Here is a 20,772-nt window from a genome sequence, read left to right on the forward strand (position 1 = left end):
GTGTGCAAATGGATATTTTCTTTCCATTAGCTGTGGCCTTTTGGAAATGAGCAAAGTTGGCTGTGGTTTAACTGTTCTTATTTCATCTTTCAACACCAGAGCCAGTGCTTGAGAGCCCCAACCAGCATGGGCCTGTATGACTTCAAGCACTTCCAGGAATCAACCACATTTGAGGGAGTACATAGCACCCTCCTTCCACCCACACTGTTTCCAGGACCACCACCCTCCCCCTCTTTGCACCTCCCAGTACAGGGCAGCTTAGGTCCAGTTGGGGAAGGAAAGTGCTAGAGAGTTGGGAGCCACAGGACACAACGCCTAGGACCCTAGCAGTGACATTAACCCACACGACTTAAGTAATTTGCTAGTTTCCTCTCTGTGCCTCCATGCTTTCCACGTGCAGAAATAGTCCCACATATCTGAGTAAAGGCCCAGACATTTGTCCTAAGAGGTCTGAAGAAATTTTTGACAAGGACTAGATCAAAATTTAATTTTCTCTTTCTTGTATCTTGTGGATTTTATGTTGTTTCCACATGGGAACCTCTACTTGGTTTACAAAAGCACCTGTTTCACAAGAACTGAATCTGATTGTAAATTAAGAAAAAATCCTTCCCGATTTTAAATGAGATATTGTTTAAATTCTAATATATTGAAGTTACTACATTAAATAGATTTGTTAACAAAAATAGAAAAATAAACCATCACTACCTTTTTCACCACTTACCACACACTGAATATTTTGTTTTACATCCATGTGTGTAGAAATATACACATACATATTAATGAGTGCCCTAATTGTTAGTGTGTGTGCATGTGTACATGAGTGTTTCTCTTATTTCTAAATTAGAGCTGCCAACAGTAGAGGCTAATGTTGTTGAGCACTCACAGGTATCCAGGAAAGTTAACTCATTTTATCCACACAACTCCAAGAGATGGGTCACTTTAACTCCATTTGGCAAATGAAAAAATTATGCCACAAAGAGTTTAATAGCTATAGAACCAAGATTTAAGCCCAAGCATATGGAATTCAGAAGTCAAGCACTTAACCCCTCAGCCATTCTACCTTTTCAGTGTTAGTGCAGATCTCTTGGGATTCTTGTGACATCAGGAAATTTAGTGCCTGTGACACACTGGGACAGGTCTGAGCACAGCCACCAGTCATGCAACATGTTATAATGTCACCACCAGAGTGTATTAAACCAAATGAGTCTGAATCTGCTAAACTTTGAAGGAGAAATAACCTGGAAACCTTCACTGTCTGTGGCTCACCTAGGATCAGTGCTCCAAGGAAAGCATGATAAGGACCATCTCAGAGAAAGAATTAGAAATGTGGAATTGACCATTATTACAAGTGATGCTGAATTGGAAGACTCAGTTGTCAGGCTGTCCTTTACTTTGGACTCTCAGTTAGCACCAAATAAATTACACGGAGGCCAAAGAAGACTTTTGATTGCTTTTATTGTGCCTATTATGAAAAACACACAAATGTCAGGTAACAAGCATGATGGCTTCCAGGTGCATAAAATAAAGACTTCAAGGCCGGTGTCTGGTTAAAGAGTTCAAGAATGCAGTTGTAAGGTGTATGCTGGCTGTACCCAGAGGCATGGGAACTGGGTGGCTGGGGAGCTGGTGGACCGATGAGGGGGTGGTGCAAAAGACTCTGTGGATGCCCGCTGGCCCCACCCCTGAGTCATGGCAAGATTAGTTCTAGCTGCAGAGTGAAAGCTTCTGTTTGCCCAGGGGTTTGTAAGCCTGCTCTCAGATAATGACACAAGAAAAAGACACACGTGACCTGAAAGAACCCAATCTCAGAAAGAAGTCTCACTAGATACTCAGCAGACACTTTTAGGGACACTAGCCAATGGCAAGAAGTGACACCTTGTGCCACCATGTGTTAGGAACTCTTCCCATTGCCACTGAGTGCTGGTCTCCCAAGCAGACAGATGACGATGATGACGGAGTAGATCAGGCTCTTCAGGAGGAGGAGGAGGTAGGTATAGTAGGCAGATGTGTTCCCAAGTTGCAGCTGCAGGGTGTCTAAAAGGAGCATTTTATTAATTTCAGTGTTGTTTTGAAAGGCTAGGACTTATTAATGGGCAAAGTGTGACTGTACACACTTCTGATGACTTAGCTTGAAGTGACACACTCACACCAGCACAACTGGAGAATAAACACCTACATCACCATCTCCACCACCACCGTCCCCAAGACAACTTGGAACACAGTTTGCTGGTCAAGTCACTCAAACATCTATGAAACTCACCTAGAACTTTCCAAAGGAATAAAAAGTAAGGTTGTGCTTATGAATGAATCCAATGGGAAAAAGTCATTGGTGATAAATAGCTTTTAACATTCCTTCTTCCCTACCATGTTTTGAAGTAAGAATACGAGGCAATATAAGTTCTGTAGAAATTTCATTGATAGTAATTAGTTTAAAACAGATACAATGTCTGGACTTTGTAACACATCAGAATTGTGTTTGGGTCTTATAAATCTGAATCATGAAAAAAAAAGAATAAGAGGCAATATCCATTAAGTACAAAGTAGCTGTTACTTATTTTAGCAACTTTGTATGCAAAGCTTAAACCTTATTTAATGTTTAAATAACCTATTATTATTTTCACTCTCATTTTTACAAATCAACCGAGGATAGAGAGAGAAGGGCTGATTTCATGCAAGTAGTAAGTACCAGAAACCAGATTTCAATCCCAGCAACACTACATTTAAGAACACTTCCTCAGCTGCTCTGTAGATCTGTATATTCACACACACAAAATAGCAAAGACATCAAAATGATTAAGCAAAACTACAAATTAAGATGATGATAATGAAGATGGTGATGATGATGGTTAGAGCCCACAAGTCCCTTGATCCTGGACACGGAGGTTGGATCAGTAGGGCTAGAGCCAATGCTCTTCATCATTACCTTTGTTCATATGTGGGGAGACAATGCCAGGAGCTAGTACTTACAATGTAGCAGCTAAGTGAGATCCCTATGCTAGACCTTTCACATATGTCACGTTATATCTTCTATGACTTAGATGTTATTTGCGTCATTTTAGGTGTGCTCAGAAAATGTAAATAGTTTAGCCGTAGACATGGAACTGATAATTAAAAGAGTGGAGTTTACGTCCACTCTGTGGCACCAGAAGCCCTGCACTCACACCCCTCCCCATGTGTACACCTGTCTCAGGGTCTCGACTTTGGGGATTAGAGCAAGAATAAAAACTAAGATAGTATATGAATTTTTGATTCAGATGATCTGGGATGAAGCCCTAGATCTTGCTGTGTGGTATGGAGACAAATAAATTTAGCTCATTGTCCTCCTGTGTAAAATGGGAATAAAATCCTTCACAGTGAGTATTAGGAGAATTAAACAATATGCACTCACAGTGCAGCACACCTGTACGAGAAGCTCTCAGGTCAGTTCATGTTATTAACTTCCAGCAAGAACTTTTTTTTTTTTTTTAAATCTAGAAGCAATCTGAAAAAAAAAAATCTAGAAGCAATTCATATCCTGTTTTCCTCAGCCAGTAGTAACAAAGGTCACAGGTGAATGAATTCCATTGTTGAAATAATTCAGAGCACATCCCTGCACCCCTAATTTATAGTCCTCTCACACCCAAACCAGCATTTACTGTGTGATGATGATTCCTGAGAGATGATGGATTGTCTTAAAATATCACTCAATCTATTGTTCAAGATCCAGCCATTCTGAGGTTTTTCCCTGAAGCCAGGGAACTTCAATGATGTTGATGAGGAGAAAAAAATGCTACAGCAGAACATAAAGGCAAACATAGACAAAATCTTACCATTTTCATCATTCAGAGAAGATTTTGTGGAGTTAATAGCAGCAAGCACTGAAAGAAATGAGTGCAAGTATTATTCAATTGTTCAAATCTATTAATTGATGTGTGACTGTGTTGTGGATAGATACATGATAGATAATTAGATGATAGATAGGTAGATGATAGATAAGAATTTGTAAGCAGAGAGGAGAGCCTTTACTAATATGAGCCCCACAATTCCAGAATTTATTGTTCTGAATCTGTGTAATTCAGTAAATCAATTCAAAATTGTATTTCTGCACATGAAGATGTTGAACTTCATGAATTATGCACTTCTTTCTTTTTTTTCCCCCACAGCTCGAGGGTAAATGCTTAAGACTATCTTGTTTTCCTTCTCTGCTCATAGCTCCTAGCACACTGCCTACTGCAAAGTAGGTGTCCTATTCAAACTTATTGAATGGAAAAAAACCAGAAACTGGCTGCTGTACAGTCCTCAGTACCCACTGCTGACGTGAAGTGCTGTTACCAAGATGAATCCATCCAACCCTAGAATCACAGCAGAATCTTACATGTTTAGGTCAATATCCCATCTAAGCAAAAGAAAGCAGTCCTACCTTTCAAATCACACAAGCTTCAGAATCCCCAGATACCGCACATGATTTTCTGGAGTGGTGGTATTTGCAGACATGACAACAATATGAATGAAAGCTAATACTTATTAAATGATTATTACTGTGCCAAACACTGTGTTAAAGTTTCACATGTATTATGCCATCTGATCCCCCAGTTACACTGATATAAGGTGAATTTGGAGGACTCTGTCTTACCCAGAAGGAAATAAGATTTAAAGAGTCTATGTACCTTGTAAAATCATACCAGTGATTGTTAGAACCATCCCTCAAAGGATGGTTGTGGGCATTTAGATAAGTGAGAGCATGTGAAAAGCACCTTGTAAAACACCCCATAGAAATCGAACATAATTCCCCATTGTGCACTGTCAAACACGATCTATTCCAGAAATCTTAGTCTTTCATCTTAGCAAATGACCTTTTCATTAAGGATGCTCATTTTTCAAAAAAAAAATTATGTATTTATTTGAGCGGGAGAGAGCATGAGCAGGGGAAAGCGACAAAGGTAGAAGGAGAAGCAGACTCCCCACTAAACAGAGAGCCCAGGGGCACCTGGGTGGCTTAGTTGGTTAAGTGGCTTTCTTTGACTCAGTTCATGATCCTGGGTCCTGGGTTCCAGCCACCCTTCAGGTTCCTTGCTCATTGAGGATCCTGCTTCTCCGTCTCCCTCTGCTTACCTGTAGCTCCCCCTACTTATGCTCTCTCTCTCTCTCACATTCTCTTACTTTCTCTGTGTCAAATAAATAAATAATTAAGAAATATAAAAAAGTAAACAGGGGGCCCAATGCAAGGCTCAATACCATGACCCTGGGATCAAGACCTGAGCCAAAGGTCCATGCTTAACCAACTGAGCCACCCATTCACCCCTGAATGTGAACTTCTTTGCAGGGATAGAATGAAGACCAAGTCACATTTAGAGCCATCTGAACACACACAAAATCAGAGTTGTATTTACCTATAGTGTAGAAGCCAAAACAAAACACAAAGGCACCCAATATACATACAAAGACAAAAATCAGAAAAATGATCATTGACCAGAGGATACAGGAAAAGAGAGTTGCCATGAGAGTTCCTCATGTTTGCCATAGTCCTCATAACTTGAAGCAATTAAAATCAAATAAGTAAGAAAGACCCTGTTAATGGAGTAACTCTGTTAAGCCACATGGCTTGCACCATGATCTGATGTTATTGGATTTTAATTTTCCCCATAGTGTTCAACTTGGTATAGAACATGGTGTTGCCTACAGCAAAGATCCAGTCTTGCTCAGCCGAGTCATAATGAAGGGCTATTTTAATTTCAAGAACTGCTTTGGTCAGAGTAAAGGGTTTTGTTTATTTGTTAGTTAGTTAGTTTGTTTGTTTGTTTTGGGGGGGATTACCCGTTGCTCTAGGAGGGCTTCTGCAACAACTTCAAGAATGAAGGGAAAGGTCTTGATTGTACTTCTTTATAATTATCCCTCCCCGAGGAAGTAGGGCCAGCCAAAGGAGTGAATCCCAATGGCTTCTTGGTAATTCCTAACTAACTCCCAATATAACTTTATGGTAATCAACCAATGAGATATCTTATTGACCTTGAGAAAAATTAGGACCAGGGTTATATTTTCTGCTAGGTAGCTCTAATTCCAGAGATTAGGCCCCTTGGCATTGACCTGGGAGATACAGGCCATTGACAGAGTAAAGGAAAAGGAAAGAGGGAGAAAGGATTTCATATTTAAAGTATGAAGTTTTGAAACCCTGTCTAGATGAAAGCAGTCTATTTGGATGTCAGCTACTTCTCTTTCCCTCAATTTGATTCAGAAATACCAGTGTCTGTGCAGGACTAGGGGTCAGGTGGAGACTTCCATAGCTGAGGAATGTGTACAAGGTTCAACTACTAGTTTTACGACAGGAACACTTGGTAATGTCCCTCTTTTACTGGAAATGTCCAGGGCTATCTTCCTCTGATAATACCACTGATAATTCCTCTGATAATGACCCTACCCCCTTTCATGCTTTCTCTCACTATCTCTCTCTCTCTCCTAAATAAATAAATAAATAAATAAATAAATACTTTAAAAAATTATTTCCGAGCAATATCCTCACTTTATTTTTTAATAATCACCAGGCTGCATCCTGTGACTGAGTGGGCCCTTTAGTTGTGCTCTAAGAAGGTTTCTGTAATCTGATGATGACAGGCTTGAGCACTAGACACTGAGGACTCACATCGAAAGGATCAGCAGAATTTTGTACACTGAGACAATTCCAGGAAGCTTGCAAGGTATTCCTAAAGGCTCCTGTGATTTTCCCTGTGAATTATGTGCCCTAGTCACTGAGCTCACAGAAGATGTCTGCCAAAGGGGAAACCCATTTTTAACACTGTCTGCACCACAATGAGGACATCAGCCTCTTGGCAGGGAAAGGCATAAACCCACCCAGAACATATACAAATAATGACAAGGGCATATTGACAACATGTACCAACTGGCAGTGGAATGAAGTCCAGCGGCAGGTGTTCAAAGCACCCAGAGGTTCTCAGCATTCCATCTAGGAAGTAGAGCAGAACTCAAAAGGATTAAAGGAAAAGGAACCTTTTTAACAATAGAGAAGGAGCAGAAAGAAGATAATTCTTGGCAAAGTATCCATTGTTTTAGGCAAGGTCACCATCCCAAAGGGAAAGAAGGGATCCATCAGGAATCATTCTGGGGCTGATCAGGAAATGAGGGTTTTGGATGGGAGTGGGTATTAGGTGAGCTGGGTGATGGGTATTAAGAAGGACACGTATTGGGGCGCCTGGGTGGCTCAGTGGGTTAAAGCCTCTGCCTTTCGCTCAGGTCATGATCCCAGGGTTCTGGGATCGAGCCACGCATTGGGCTCTCTGCTTGGCAGGGAGCCTACTTCCTCCTCCTTCTCTCTCTCTCTCTGCCTTACTCTCCCTACTTGTGATCTCTATCTGTCAAGTAAATAAATAAAATCTTTAAAAAAAAAAAGAAAGGAGGGCACGTATTGCATGGAGCAGTGAGTGTGGTACATAATGAATCTTGGAACATTAACAAAAATAATATAAAATTATATTAAAAAAAGTGAGGATATTGCTCTGAAATAATTTTTTAAAGTTTGTATTTATTTATTTATTTATCTATTTATTTATGAGAGAGAGAGAAAGCATGAAAGGGGGTAGGGTCAGAGGGAGACGCTGACTCCCTGCTGAGTAGGTACCTTCATGTTGGACTTGATCCTGAGACTTTAGGATCATTACCTGAGCCAAAAGCAGTCGTTTAAACAACAGAGTCACCCAGGCGCCCCTCTCTGAATATTTCTTATTTGCAAGGTTGCTAGGCGCTTTCACGTGTATTGGTTATTTAATCCATACAATAAGTAGAAACTATATCACTGTGACAATAATATTTTGGATGATGAAACCGATGTGAGAAAGGCTAAGTGAGTTTGTCTTTAAGTTTTTTCTCTGTGTGTTCCACAGCCATTCTATTTTTAAAAGATTCAGTATTTAATTTGGGAGAGAGAGAACAGAGGGAGAAGAGGCAGACAGAAAGAAACTCAAGAAGAAGCTGTGCTGAGCATGGAACCCGACGGCGGTCTTGATCTCAAGAGCCTGAGATCATGACCTGAGCTGAATGAGGAGTCAGATGCTCAACTAAGTGAGGTATCCAGGTGCCTTCAAAGCCCATACTATTTGAATTCTATTGGGAAATACCGGGACATTTATGCTATCATTAAAGAAAACAACATTAGCAAAAATATTCTATGTGCTTGTTTTCATTAATACTTGACAGAAAAGGTAGGGTTTTCCATTTGAAACAAAGTGTTCTGTGTGGTTGTATTCATTTTTATGTGCACATACCTTTGTTTATTGAAGGAAAAAGAATCTCTTGATCAACTTTTCTTCTATTACTTTGGTGGTTGACGATACATTTGTGTTCTTTATCCATTGATGCTCCAGTCACGGTCAGCCAGCTGAATTTCATGTATGTGTCCTTCGTCTTCATGGTGTCTCCTTGCTGAGATTTCAGAATTGTTTTGTCATCCTTTTCTTGCCAATCTATCTTGATAACATCAGGGAAAAAATCCTCAAGAAGACAAAGATATGTTCCAGCCTTATGGACTTCTACCTCAGCAACTGAAGGAAGAAAAACTGTGGGCTTGGGAGAAATATCTTCATCAGGACTTTTATCTGTTGAAGAAAATAGAACAACAATAAAACATAACTAGATAGGGGCGCCTCGGTGGCTCAGTGGGTTAAAGCCTGCCTTCAGCTCAGGTCATGATCTCAGGGTCCTGGGATGGAACTCCGCTGAGCAGAGAGCCTGATTCCTTCCTCTCTCTGCCTGCCACTCTGCCTACTTGTGATCTGTCTATCAAATAACTAAATAAATAAAATCATTAAAAAAAACATAACTAGAGAAACACAAACATTGTGTGGTTTGGAAATGACCAGCACATAGTAAAGGGGAGGAAAGTTGCTATAGAATTAATGCTTGCTGTAGCTTTTCATGCGCAGAGGGTTATGAGGTGCTTATTTTCTTAGTTTCCATGGGAAAAGAGGTTCTAGAGGTTATTTAACTTGACAAAGTCACAGACATTAAGGGAAAGAGCCAAATCAAAATACAGAATATTTTAAAACAGTACAGTCACTTGTTTGAATGGAAATCTATCAAGTTACCCTTTTAGTTACAAATAGGGGTTCCAAGCCCATTTCTGAATTCTAGAATTCTTCTCCTTGATTTCTGATTTTATAGAACATCTTGTTCTCATATCTGAACCATCATGGGATTTTGAATAGGACAATGTTTAATGCTGCACCTCCAAATAATTTACAACGCCTGAAATTTAGAAACAAAATGGCCATATACACAAAACTTCTATTTAAAAAAATGTATTGGTTATTTTCAGAAATGTTCTTAGAGTAACCTAATCAATTAATGTAATGGTCAGAATTTTGTTTTGCTTCAGGAAATGTTCCCTAGAAGCTAATTTTATATTGGAATTTCATTTGAGGTTGAAGCATTACTAACAAGACATCACATTTTGACTCTTAGCATTTCCCTCCAAATCTGAATCTGCCCTCTAAGACTGCTGAACTTGTAATTCAATTTTCTTTCATTTCACCTGCTGAATACAGTCACCTACAAAGATATAATGTTAACAGCTCTGGTCAGAGTTTCTTGTAAATAGAATGTGAAATTATATAATGAAACATCATGGTTCTCAAGAGCATATCACTTGAACACTGGAATAGTCTTTGGTTATACATTTATTAATAAGTAATGATTCAAGTTATAAATAGTAATACCCTTTCCAATTTGAGTTCAAACTGAAACACCAATGTTTTATTAATTTTCTCTTTCCAGTAGTTTGGAGCTAGAATAATAATTTCATGGGCCGTTTCCTAAGAAAAGACTAGGATTTCTCCTTTGAGAAGAAAGGAAAAAAATTCCTCAGAATTTTTGCCTGTGCATGACAGCTCCTGATTTTTATACTAAATGAGTAAACAAACAATGATGAGTTATTTTAATTCATGATGTAAATAGGTATTAGATAATAATGCACTTGTTTTAATTTTGTACATCTTCCTTATAGTACAAATAGTATTTTGCTGATTATAATACAAGACACTGTATTTTTCCTCAACTGTAAATTTTGGTTTTTAATTTTAAAAGCATGTTATATAAAGCAAGACTTATTTTTCAAAGTACACGGCATTCCCATAATTTTTGTCGCTACTCAATACATTAAAGAATCTAATTTACATCTTATGAAGTTTGGTTTCTGTTAGGAATACTTCTGATTCATCAAAGTAAAGAACTTGATAATCCAATCATGAGATTGGGAAAATCTGGATGGTAAGACATTATGCCTACCTCCTGTCACATTTCTTTATCTAGAGTCCTGGGGTTTCATTCTTTTCAGGATAGAAGGTACCTTGAACTGCCATAACTTTTTCAATGTGATAGTTCACTGAGCATTAAGTAACACTCTTCATTTTATATGGTTTGTTCCTATATTTTGTGGAATTATATTACATATTTTTTCAATTTTGTTTTATTTATTTTAGAGAGAGAGAGAGAGAGAGTGGTGGGGGAGAGGTAGAACAAGAAGGAGAGTGGGAATCCTGAGCAGGCTCCACACTCAGCCTGGAGTCCAACACAGTGGTCAGGGCTCAATTCAACTATCATGAGATCATGACCAGACACTTAATCTAAGAGCCGCCAAGATGCCCCTCACTATTCTTTTTTTTTTTTTAAGATTTTATGTAGTTATTTGACAGAGAGAGAGAGAGAGAGAGATCACAAGTAGGCAGAGAGGCAGGTACAGAGACAGGAGGAAGTAGGCTCCCTGCTGAGCAGAGAGCCCCATGCAGGGGCTCGATCCCAGGACCCTGAGATCATGACCCGAGCTGAAGGCAGAGGCTTAACCCGCTGAGCCACCCAGGCGCCCCTTACCCCCTCACTATTCTTTATTAAACTTATTATGAGTGTTTTTTATGGCCACAATCATTTCATTGATTTACAAAATAGAAACTGGTTTATGAAATAAATAATTTTTTCTAATACATTTATATTATCAATAATCAGAACATTTTTCAGGTAAATTGCCTGAGTTTATAAATTTGATGAATATAAAGCTGTATGAATTATATATAAATTAACCAAATGCAATGACATTTTCAATGAAGTATGGTACTTTGAATCTGCATATTAATATAATTCAAAATTTCTCTATTTTATTCTTCTCATTTTTTATTAGAAATACTTAAAGCTGTTTCCCATGTAAATATGAATTTCAATTGATGACATTTCTAAGTATATCTAAAAGTAGTAAAAAAATAGTGGTAACTGTATTTATAAATATATTCCTAAGTATTTTCTAAATAAAATTTAAAATTTTGTTGTTTTTCTACTGAATACCAGTATGAATCCCAAAATTTTTGGTGATGGACATGCTATCATAAGATAAAGGATTAAGGTTAATGTAGCTACAACTTAAAATTTTTTTAAAAATCCCAAATTTGAATATCATTTTTATGCCAAGTGAGGGAAAATTCCGTTAAGCAAATACCTCTAAATTCAGGGGTTTTTTTGTATATCAGTGGACAGTAAGGTAATTTTCCACTAGAGTGGTTAGTAGAGCCAAATCCTCTGGAGAATTTCTACTCTCTCAGTATGATTGGTTACACACCACTCTCCATACTGGATACAATTCTCCGTACCGGATGCAGTTCTCCCTCTAGGTTCGAAAGGGGCAACATCTATGCAGCACCTGTTATGTGTTATGTGCCAAGTACCTTATTTACAGTCTCTCATTTAATTTGCATATGCCCCTGCTCATACATCCTGTTATCCCATCTTTTGGATTAGGAAGCTGAGACCAGAAAATAATCACCCAAGTTCACAAAAGCAACAAGTGCTGGAGCTGGAGCTCAGTTCCGTCAGAGTCCAAAGTCCAGATACTCTGACAACACCCTTTCACCATCAGAAGAGACAATGTGTCAACTCACACAAGTTATCTGATCAACTCTGTTCTTGAGTCAAATTATTTGAAGACAATTACACATGTTCTGCATGAGCACTTCATGCAAGTCCACTTGGACACAAGGTCGGATGCTGTTACAGTGTTTGCACAATGTAGTTATGCCGACCTTTACCAGAAGGATTGATATAAAAATCTCTCCTAAGATTTCCACATCTAAACATGCTACAAAAATGAGACATTATAATTATAATTAACATTACTATAATTATTAGCAATTTGTTTGTGATTATTGTTACTCCAATATGACATTTTATTCTCATGGGACCAAACTTTCCTTACTAAAGGGAATGCAGTATTTGGGGATAACAATTGGACCTATGTCATGTTAGATCGCTAGACTGTCACCTGCCTGACCAGGTCTACTGAAGGTCACCATCTGTGAATGACAATAAATGTCATGATGCCCACAGTAATGATGCAGTGGGAGCATGAAATGCATTTGTTAAAGATCATTTCTTCCATTTTGCAAAATGTATGTGGGAGGAAATGCCCACTCTTTGACTTCGCATTCCTGCTAAAGGACTCATGCACTGAAGTCTTTTTCTCGTTTCGTGGTGGGGAAAACAACATGTGTGAAAATTTGGTGTGCTTCATTTTTTTCAGTTAATAAAAAGTATGTATTCTAATACATGTTTCTCCTACCTTAGAGCATAAAATTGTACCCTACACTTTGTACTAGATAATCACAGGCCTTTTTTCTTCTACTTCCTTTTGCTTTTGATCTTCTATTTTTATTCCATTGCCCAACTGTATAAATAAGTGAGAATAAATATGAGTATAAATATATATATAAATGTGAGTACTGAGTATAAATAAATGAGACACAGTTTGTATATTAGAGCTTGTTTCTGTTTCTGCCTGGAGCTTGATAGTTTAGTGAGGTCTACCTTGAAGTTGACATGAAAAATGGGAGACACTACATCAAAAACTACTCATGTACTGTATGGTGACTAACATAAGAATAAAAAAAAGAAAAATGGGAGTAGATGTTTACAAATCCCACTCTGTGATATAAATATAAAACATTCCAAATTCTAACACACTGAAATGGCAGAGAATAAGAGGAAGCTTTCATCCCCCAAATTATGCCTCATAAAACAAAGATTGCCTAATGTTCAGTTTGGGCAACTTCTCATTCTAAACAATGGTCTTTGTATACTCTACTTTGATTAAGCAATGCACTTGGACAACATATCAACCTCAAATAAACTCAATTAAAACTAGTTTAGAGGTAGTACCAGTAAAAAAAAAATTAAGAAGTTTCATATGGATTTGGTAAATATTACCTAAAAAGACTGAAGTCTCTATACTATATGCTTACATTGTACATATACATAATGACAGAATAAATGAAATAATGCTTTTATTTTCTAAGTGGATAAATGTCTCTTCCAATTAAATATCCAGTGCTCTCATCATAAAGGTATCCCCAAATTTACATTCCAACCCTAAGATGATTCAGAAATTCGTTCTAATGTATACAATTTAGATGCATGTGAAGAATCTGAACACAAGTTTTACAGAAATTTGAGGCACAAAAAGCAGTATTTATCAGGTGATATTTGTAATAATACAATTTTAATTTATAGACATAATCCAATGCAGATGTACACTATTAAAAGTGAATATTTGAGGGATTACTGGGTGACTCCTCTGTTAAGAGTCTGCCTTTGACCAGGGTCATGATCCCAGAGTCCTGGGATAGAGAACCTTGCCTTGGGTTCCCTGATCAGTGGGAGTCTACTTCTCATTCTATGTCTGCTCTCTCCCCAGCTCCTGTGTGCTCTCGCTCTCTGTTTCTCTCTCATGTGTGCATGCTCTGTCTCTCAAATAAATAAAATATAAAACATTTTATTTAATAAGTGAACAGTTGATTTTTATGTACATTAGAATAATTTTATATATTCAATTACAAACCTCTTCCTGGTTTACATCCAGAAGTTTCCACTGGAAAGTGAGAGATCGGCTTAGGTTGAGGCTAACAATATATGAGGTATTGCTTACTACATTCTGCTTATTTTTAGAAACATGTAACAATGAGTCTTAGAAAGTGTTCTGCAAATACTGTCCAATTGTTCTAAAGGGACCTGTAGACTAGATCAAAATGAATACATTTCTCTACACTCCTGATTTAAGAAGAACTCCACTGGGTGATACTTGGAATTTGTAGGACTGACTTTTTAAATGATGGATCATGTCCCAACTTATGCAATAGATATTTTCATATTTATTTCATTTAGTTCCACAATATCTATTTGAGATGGTGGCTACATTGACAGACTGAATGGATGGAAATACAGAAAATGTTAACAGAATATGTGTCATTATAAATCTTTATTTTTTTCTCTTTTCCAATTTTTCTCTTATGGGCATATATTATTTTTATAATTTTAAGAAAGTGATAACCAATGAATATAAATTTATTTGCTGAAGAATGATTGTATAGAATGTAATAGATCCTGACTCACAGTCCACCTTTTTTTCTGCACCACAGTCTCCCCAAAAAAAAAGTTTTTAGGATTTCTGAATTACCTCTGTGTCACCATTATTTAATTAGATTGCTGAAGTTTATATTGCAGTTAATTGGTAAAAAAACAGGACTAGAAAGTTGCTTTTCAATTTGTGAATCCATGTGTGCCTATGGTGACAGCAAGAAAAACACCAAAATATGTCATTCCTTTCATTTTTCCATAGTTTCACCAGCCCTATGAAAATTCTTTGAAAACACTTATTCAACTAGATCCTGTAGGGTAAAAACATCTGTGTGAGATGTTCTCCCTCATCCAGGCAAAATTTTATCTCTAAATCTAATGAAGAATGAAAAAATTCACTAGGCCAAATTTCAAAAAACCAAACCTAGCTTTGAAATTCTTGGATATGTTTGTGTAGTTAAATATGTTGATACCTGATATGAATTGCCTTCACAGAAAAATGCAAGTTTATCAATTTTTTGTTCATTCCTTTCCTTTGGTTATTTTTAGAATCTAATAAATAAGATACACAAATTTCTTTACAAATCTCTCAACACAGAAACCCCTAAGGGATTAACGGCTCCACCCCTTAGAAACTCCAGATGCTCTAGCTAGTTGGCTCCTTGTGCATGTCCTCCAAGCTAGATCAGGCACAACTACCCCCAGGACTGGGACAGAGTCAACAACCTCTCCTAGTAACCCACTGCTATTTATGACCAAACTCGGACCAGTCCTAGAACTCTGAGCCAGCACCAGGACCTACACTGCCTCCCACCCCCCGACTCACATCACCTACATCCTCTCCCTACCTTATAGGGAAGAATTTTAAAATATCTTACCTGTAACCCTGAGAAATGTGCCAGGACCAAACACTTTTTTGTACCACCAGCTACTCCAGCTACACTGTCTGAAAAGCTTTTACAGAAAACTTCCTGTGTGCCTCCTTTAAAATGTCTCTGTAATCTTTCAATATTTCTATAAATATATATAAATAGACACTGCTAACATTAAATAAAGATGAACCTCAAGCAAAATCACGTTAGCTATGAACACAGTCAAGAATGGATGACCTGACCCCTCTTCTGCCTGGACAGCTTGGGTCTGTCTTTCCCATCTCAATCACACACATTAGAGTGTCTGATTTTATCTTTTGTCACCATGTTCCTAAAATTTCTAAATCTTTTTTCTTAAAAGGTTTTCATATATCATATCAGTTCTTTTCCTAGAGTGTAATTTATAGTTACTATTTCTGTGATTTTTACAAGAATAAAGATGGAAATGATATTAAGAAATATTAAAAAATTAAATAATTTTTAAGTTAATATTTAAAAATTTAATATATGAATGTTCAGTATTCTATAGGTATATATATATATATATATATATATATATATATATATACTTTTTATCTCTACACACTGAAGAGTGGTTATCTGGCTTGATTATAAATTAAATTCTTTCCAGAATTCAGCCCTCACTGATACAAGAACACATGAGTTATTAAAGAGTGAGTAATATTAACCCATTTATTGCTGAAAGACTGTTCCTTAGAACTTCAAATTACCCCAACAAGTTCCAGGATATTGATTTAAAACCCTGAGCTGCTCATCAGAAGATCTTAATTCCGTTTGGTCTTTCTGCTGCTATCCCAGCAGGAGGGCAAAGGCAGCTCCAAGTTCTGCAGCTGAGTCCCGAATACAGCACACCTGCTCCTGTTCTTCTGCCAGCTTCCAGAGTCCCAGCAGATTTGATCCCATGCAGAAAGATTGAAAGGAATGGTGTTGAAAGGACTTGTCCCTTTATAAAAATACCCTAATCGTCACATTGTGAGAATTTAATAAACGCATATTCAACATGACTTACTTGATGTCTTGGGAAGAAGAGAAACAATTTTAGTGCCATGATTAGAAACAGAAGCATTGTTTTCTGCATGAAGAATCATACAAATTTTGAGCTATCACTATTACACATTCAACTGCATAGTCTATTTAAAAGGTCAGACTATAAAAGACTATATATTCAGAATACATTTATAGCTTAATGTTTCTCATAGCATATAATAGTTAGACCATACAGTAAGGAACAAACAAGTATCTATTGGGTCCCAAACGTTGCCATAGTAACTAGTCATGTGAATGTAGGCAAATAACTGAACTCTCATCAGTGAAATTGGAATAAGAAGATCCCCCGTACAATGCTCTTAAGGACTGAGACAAGACCCAGAAACAAGGCAGTATGGTATCTGACTCCCAACAACTCAGCCTACCCACTAAGAAATTAGAGTAATAACATTATGTTGATTTATTGAAGTTCTATAATTATCCACTGTAAGAGTTAAATTTTTTGCACTGCTCTTAAAGATGAGATCAAAACTAATAACATAGGCTTTGCAGATTATTAGAGAAAGGAACAGTATTCATTAAGAAAGGAGCAGTATTATAGGTACTTCATCAACCAGTGACTCACTTAAAAGGCCACCTACATGAAAAACATCTTGAATAAATAACTTGCACAAATATGTCACAGGCATGGTCTCAGATACATTTTAATTTCAGCTGCATCCATAGTTTTGTGTGTATATTTTCTACAAGTAGAATTTCAACTGCTTGCAAGCAAGGAAATAAAAAAAACATTCACAAAGTAGTTTTATTTCCATATATAGTGACAAATTTTGTCACTATATATGGAAACATTTTTTAGCTGTAAAATTCCTGTCTAAATGCTAAGTTGATTCTACATTTTTTTAAAAAGCACCTATCAGTTTTTCATTCACAGTATATAAAAATAACAAAGTTACTTACCAGGAGAAGTTATAATAAGCTTAGTTTCTTCTACAGATATCTTGATCCAGCCTGGTTAACGGTTACCACACTAGTTAGCGCTTCTACATAAATGTAAGCCTTCTCCTGAGGTTCATGTCAGGGCCAGCAGGTAGAAACCTTGTACTGGCAGATTGGCCTTTCAAGGCCATTATAAGTTCTTTTTTTAAAAAAAATGATTTTATTTATTTATTTGACAGAGAGAGATCACAAGTGGACAGAGAGGCAGGCAGAGAGAGAGAGAGAGAGAGGGAAGCAGGCTCCCTGCTGAGCAGAGAGCCCCATGAGGGACTCAATCCCAGGACCTTGAGATCATGACCTGAGCTGAAGGCAGCGACCCAACCCACTGAGCCACCCAGGTGCTCCCCATTATAAGTTCTTGAATATAGCTTCATGGCATGTGATATTTTATAAATTTTCCTCAGAATAATTGATCTAAATATCTGCTTTGATGGAGGCAGCGATCATGGAAAATGCTGATAGAAAATAGAGATGAAGAAACCAAAAAGAAAGAGAAAGGGAGGGAGGGAGGGAGAAGGATGAAAGGAAGGGAGGAAGGGAGGGAGGAAGGGAGAGAGAGAAAGAAAGAAAGAAAGAGAGAGAGAGAAAGGAAGGAAAAAAGGAAGGAAGAGAGAGAGGGAAGGAAGGAGAGAAGGGGAGGGAGGGAGGGAAAGAGAAAGAAAGTTAAATAAGAAAGAAAGAAAGAAGAAAAGAAAAGAAAAGAAAAGATCAGGACCAAGAGTCAACCAATGACTTTTCTAAATTACCAGAAACAGTTTTCAGAGAATTAAGAGGTTTTGATTTCCAGGTGTTCAAGTGTGTGAAACTGCTCAGAGATGCATCAAAGGAAACCTCTTCTGTTCTCACAAACACCGGCCTACTGTGTCAGCAGTTTAGGGTTATATTTCTGAAGGGGATAGGCTTCACTAACTGAAAAAACTAACATGTCAACAGAAATATACTTGATAAATGTGGACAATGGTCTCCATTTTGTAGTAAGTCACTTACCATTCAGCAACACAAATCTTCACAGGGAAAGCAAAAGGAGAAAATCCTGTCTGTGATGACAATATTTTCCTGGAATAAAAGGACAAAATTGTAGAATTCTATCTCCCACAGAAAAATTGATCTTTATTAAAACTCAAATTGGAAAACAAACCTTCTGTTACCTTGAAAGAAGAAGCCTCTTGGAAGCTATTCTGTGATCTTTGGAAATATACCTGCGACTTTGCCTCTGTGGATAACTAGCTTTGGACAAGTCAATTGCCCTCCCTGGTTTCCCACATCCCATCTGCTGTGTGAGCATTAAGCTACGTATGTGCAAAAGGCCCTTCCTGTTCCAACAGCTTATGAAGCTGTGATTAAGAGCCAGAAAGGGTCTGCTGTGGCTGCTCAAGTGAGAAAGGAGTGGAGGGTTAGTGATGGAGAAGGTTTCCTTACAGATCCCTTCTGACTCTGTGACATTGCAAGATCCCAGCATGCACAATAGTGGGGCTTCCAGAGACTTAAAGACATTAAGGGTTATCAAGGAAAAGACGCTTATCAATCCTAAGCAGGAATTGAGCTTGTGTCATTCATAATCCCAGGTGAGCAATTCAGGATTCATTCAAGCTGTTCTCCTTTTTGTTGGGACCACTGCTCAATGGGCTCTCCAAGGACCCTAGAGAGCCTACATCATATGTGCATGCTTCTGTCTGCTGTTCTGGCCAAGGAGACTTGATCCTGAGAAATTCTCGTTTTGCGATCTTTATTTGAAAAGCAAAGGAGAGAAGTCAGAAGCAATTGCATAAATTGACAGTGGACGTGAAAACAGTGAACCCACGAGACAGGAGTGTAGTCAACACAAATCAAGTTGGAGACACATGTCCATTCATGGGGTTGGCGTTTCCCTGGATTAGACAGAATTTTCTCCAAGATGGCCATGCATCAGGACTGGGGAGGTGGTAGCAAACTTGTTCTTCAGAGGCCAGGATTGGGGAGGAAGTTTTGTTTTAAAACCAATGAAAGACCTTCACAGTAAGATATGTCTCAGTGGCATTTTACTATGTTCCTGGCGTAGAGAACTCTCAGGTCCCAGATGACTGCACCAAAACACCCCTGTTACAATAATGCCACGTTATCTTCCTTTTGGGGGCAACACGTTCACTTTCTTCCTTTAGGCTTTGCTTCAAACCCACCTATCCTTGAACTCTTTTCCTCTCTGAGTTACGGATTTCTCATGCTTATTTGGTAAGTGTGTGGGGAATTATAAGGCTATCAGGAAAACTGGAAGAAAAGACTTATTACTGTATATAATAACAGTGAGATAATAATCCCACCACTTTATGCAGAACTTTATGCATTTTATATAATTTATAAAACGAACTTTATACACACCATCATACATTTTATAGATCAGTGATCAGTAGTCTGAAGAAAATTCACCAATTTGGAAGAATTTAAACAATTACTGTAGTTATTACTTTAGGTGTTATGAGGTTACAACACTCTGGTGTGAGTAAGAAAAATCTTGGAGGAAAAAAAATCCTTTGTTTTACTACCCTGGACTCTCTTCCTATTCACAATTCTTAGATTTTTCAAAAGAAAGCGAACTTTACTGTTGTTTGGAGGACAATGTAAGTTGTGACATTTAAAGAGTCCCTGAGTTCCTGTGTTAGCTGAGCTGGGTCAGTGAAACAGTTCCGTTGTAACGGGAAAGGACCCTGTGATGTGTTGACCCTGTGCTAGACCTGTCCTGTATCCTTCTTCAGTCCCCAACAACCCCATGACAAAGACTGAGTAACTTCCCTGGATTGTGTCAGTTACGTGGCTGAGCAAGAATTCAAAGAAGTTCTCTATCACTCCAAAGGCTTTATAATTTCCATCATTCATTCATTCATTCATTCATTCATTGTATAACATTGTACACACTGGGATGGCTTCCTTCCCAGGAAACTTCTTATACATGGAGAAACAGAAAAAAATCACATGTCCAAAAGCCAACCTAGTCCCACAGAGGTAAGGATAAATATAAAATGAATTTGGGTCACTTGGGCTTGAGTTAACTGGTCAGGAGTAGGCTGGATTTGAAGTTTGTTCTTGCTATGTTATGAGGGTTGAAATTCGTACTTATCAGAGTTCAGACACGTAAAAGTCCTCTAGTTGTATTTTGTCTTTGTCTCTTCACCTGTCTTTGAATCCTCTCCTTGTTCTGCTCCCCAGAAAGAGTCTGTCTCTCGAAGCTCTCTGAGCTCTGTCCCTCTTTCTTGCACAGAAATTGTTGTCAAATATTCTCTGCAGGGTCAGATAACAAGTATTTTATTTAGTTTTGGCCTAAGGTCTCTGTTTTGAGTCCTCACATCTGCTATTGTAGCACAAAAGCAGTCATAGACAGTTAGGAAATGGACAGCCATGGAAGAATCCCATAAAAGTCAGCAGGTGATCTATTTGTGTTACTATAAATAAAAAAAATAAGACTAGGTTATAGGTTTTGTTTCATATTTTGTTATATTACTTTCAAATATGCTATAATAACCCACATTAGCAATGTAAAACCTGAATA

The 20,772-nt window shown here is 37.8% G+C and overlaps 1 gene segment (V, D, J or C); it reads right to left on the bottom strand.

Annotated features, from left to right (window-relative positions):
- Positions 1–1,636: 1,636 nt before the first annotated feature.
- Positions 1,637–17,383, bottom strand: LOC123951548. The segment is given in 5 exon segments: positions 1,637–2,034; positions 3,810–3,857; positions 8,253–8,582; positions 17,214–17,264; positions 17,359–17,383. Coding segments are annotated over 5 exon segments (637 nt in total).
- Positions 17,384–20,772: the final 3,389 nt, after the last annotated feature.

This window comes from Meles meles, chromosome 10 (assembly GCF_922984935.1).
Source record: "Meles meles chromosome 10, mMelMel3.1 paternal haplotype, whole genome shotgun sequence".
NCBI classification, from domain to species: domain Eukaryota; kingdom Metazoa; phylum Chordata; class Mammalia; order Carnivora; family Mustelidae; genus Meles; species Meles meles.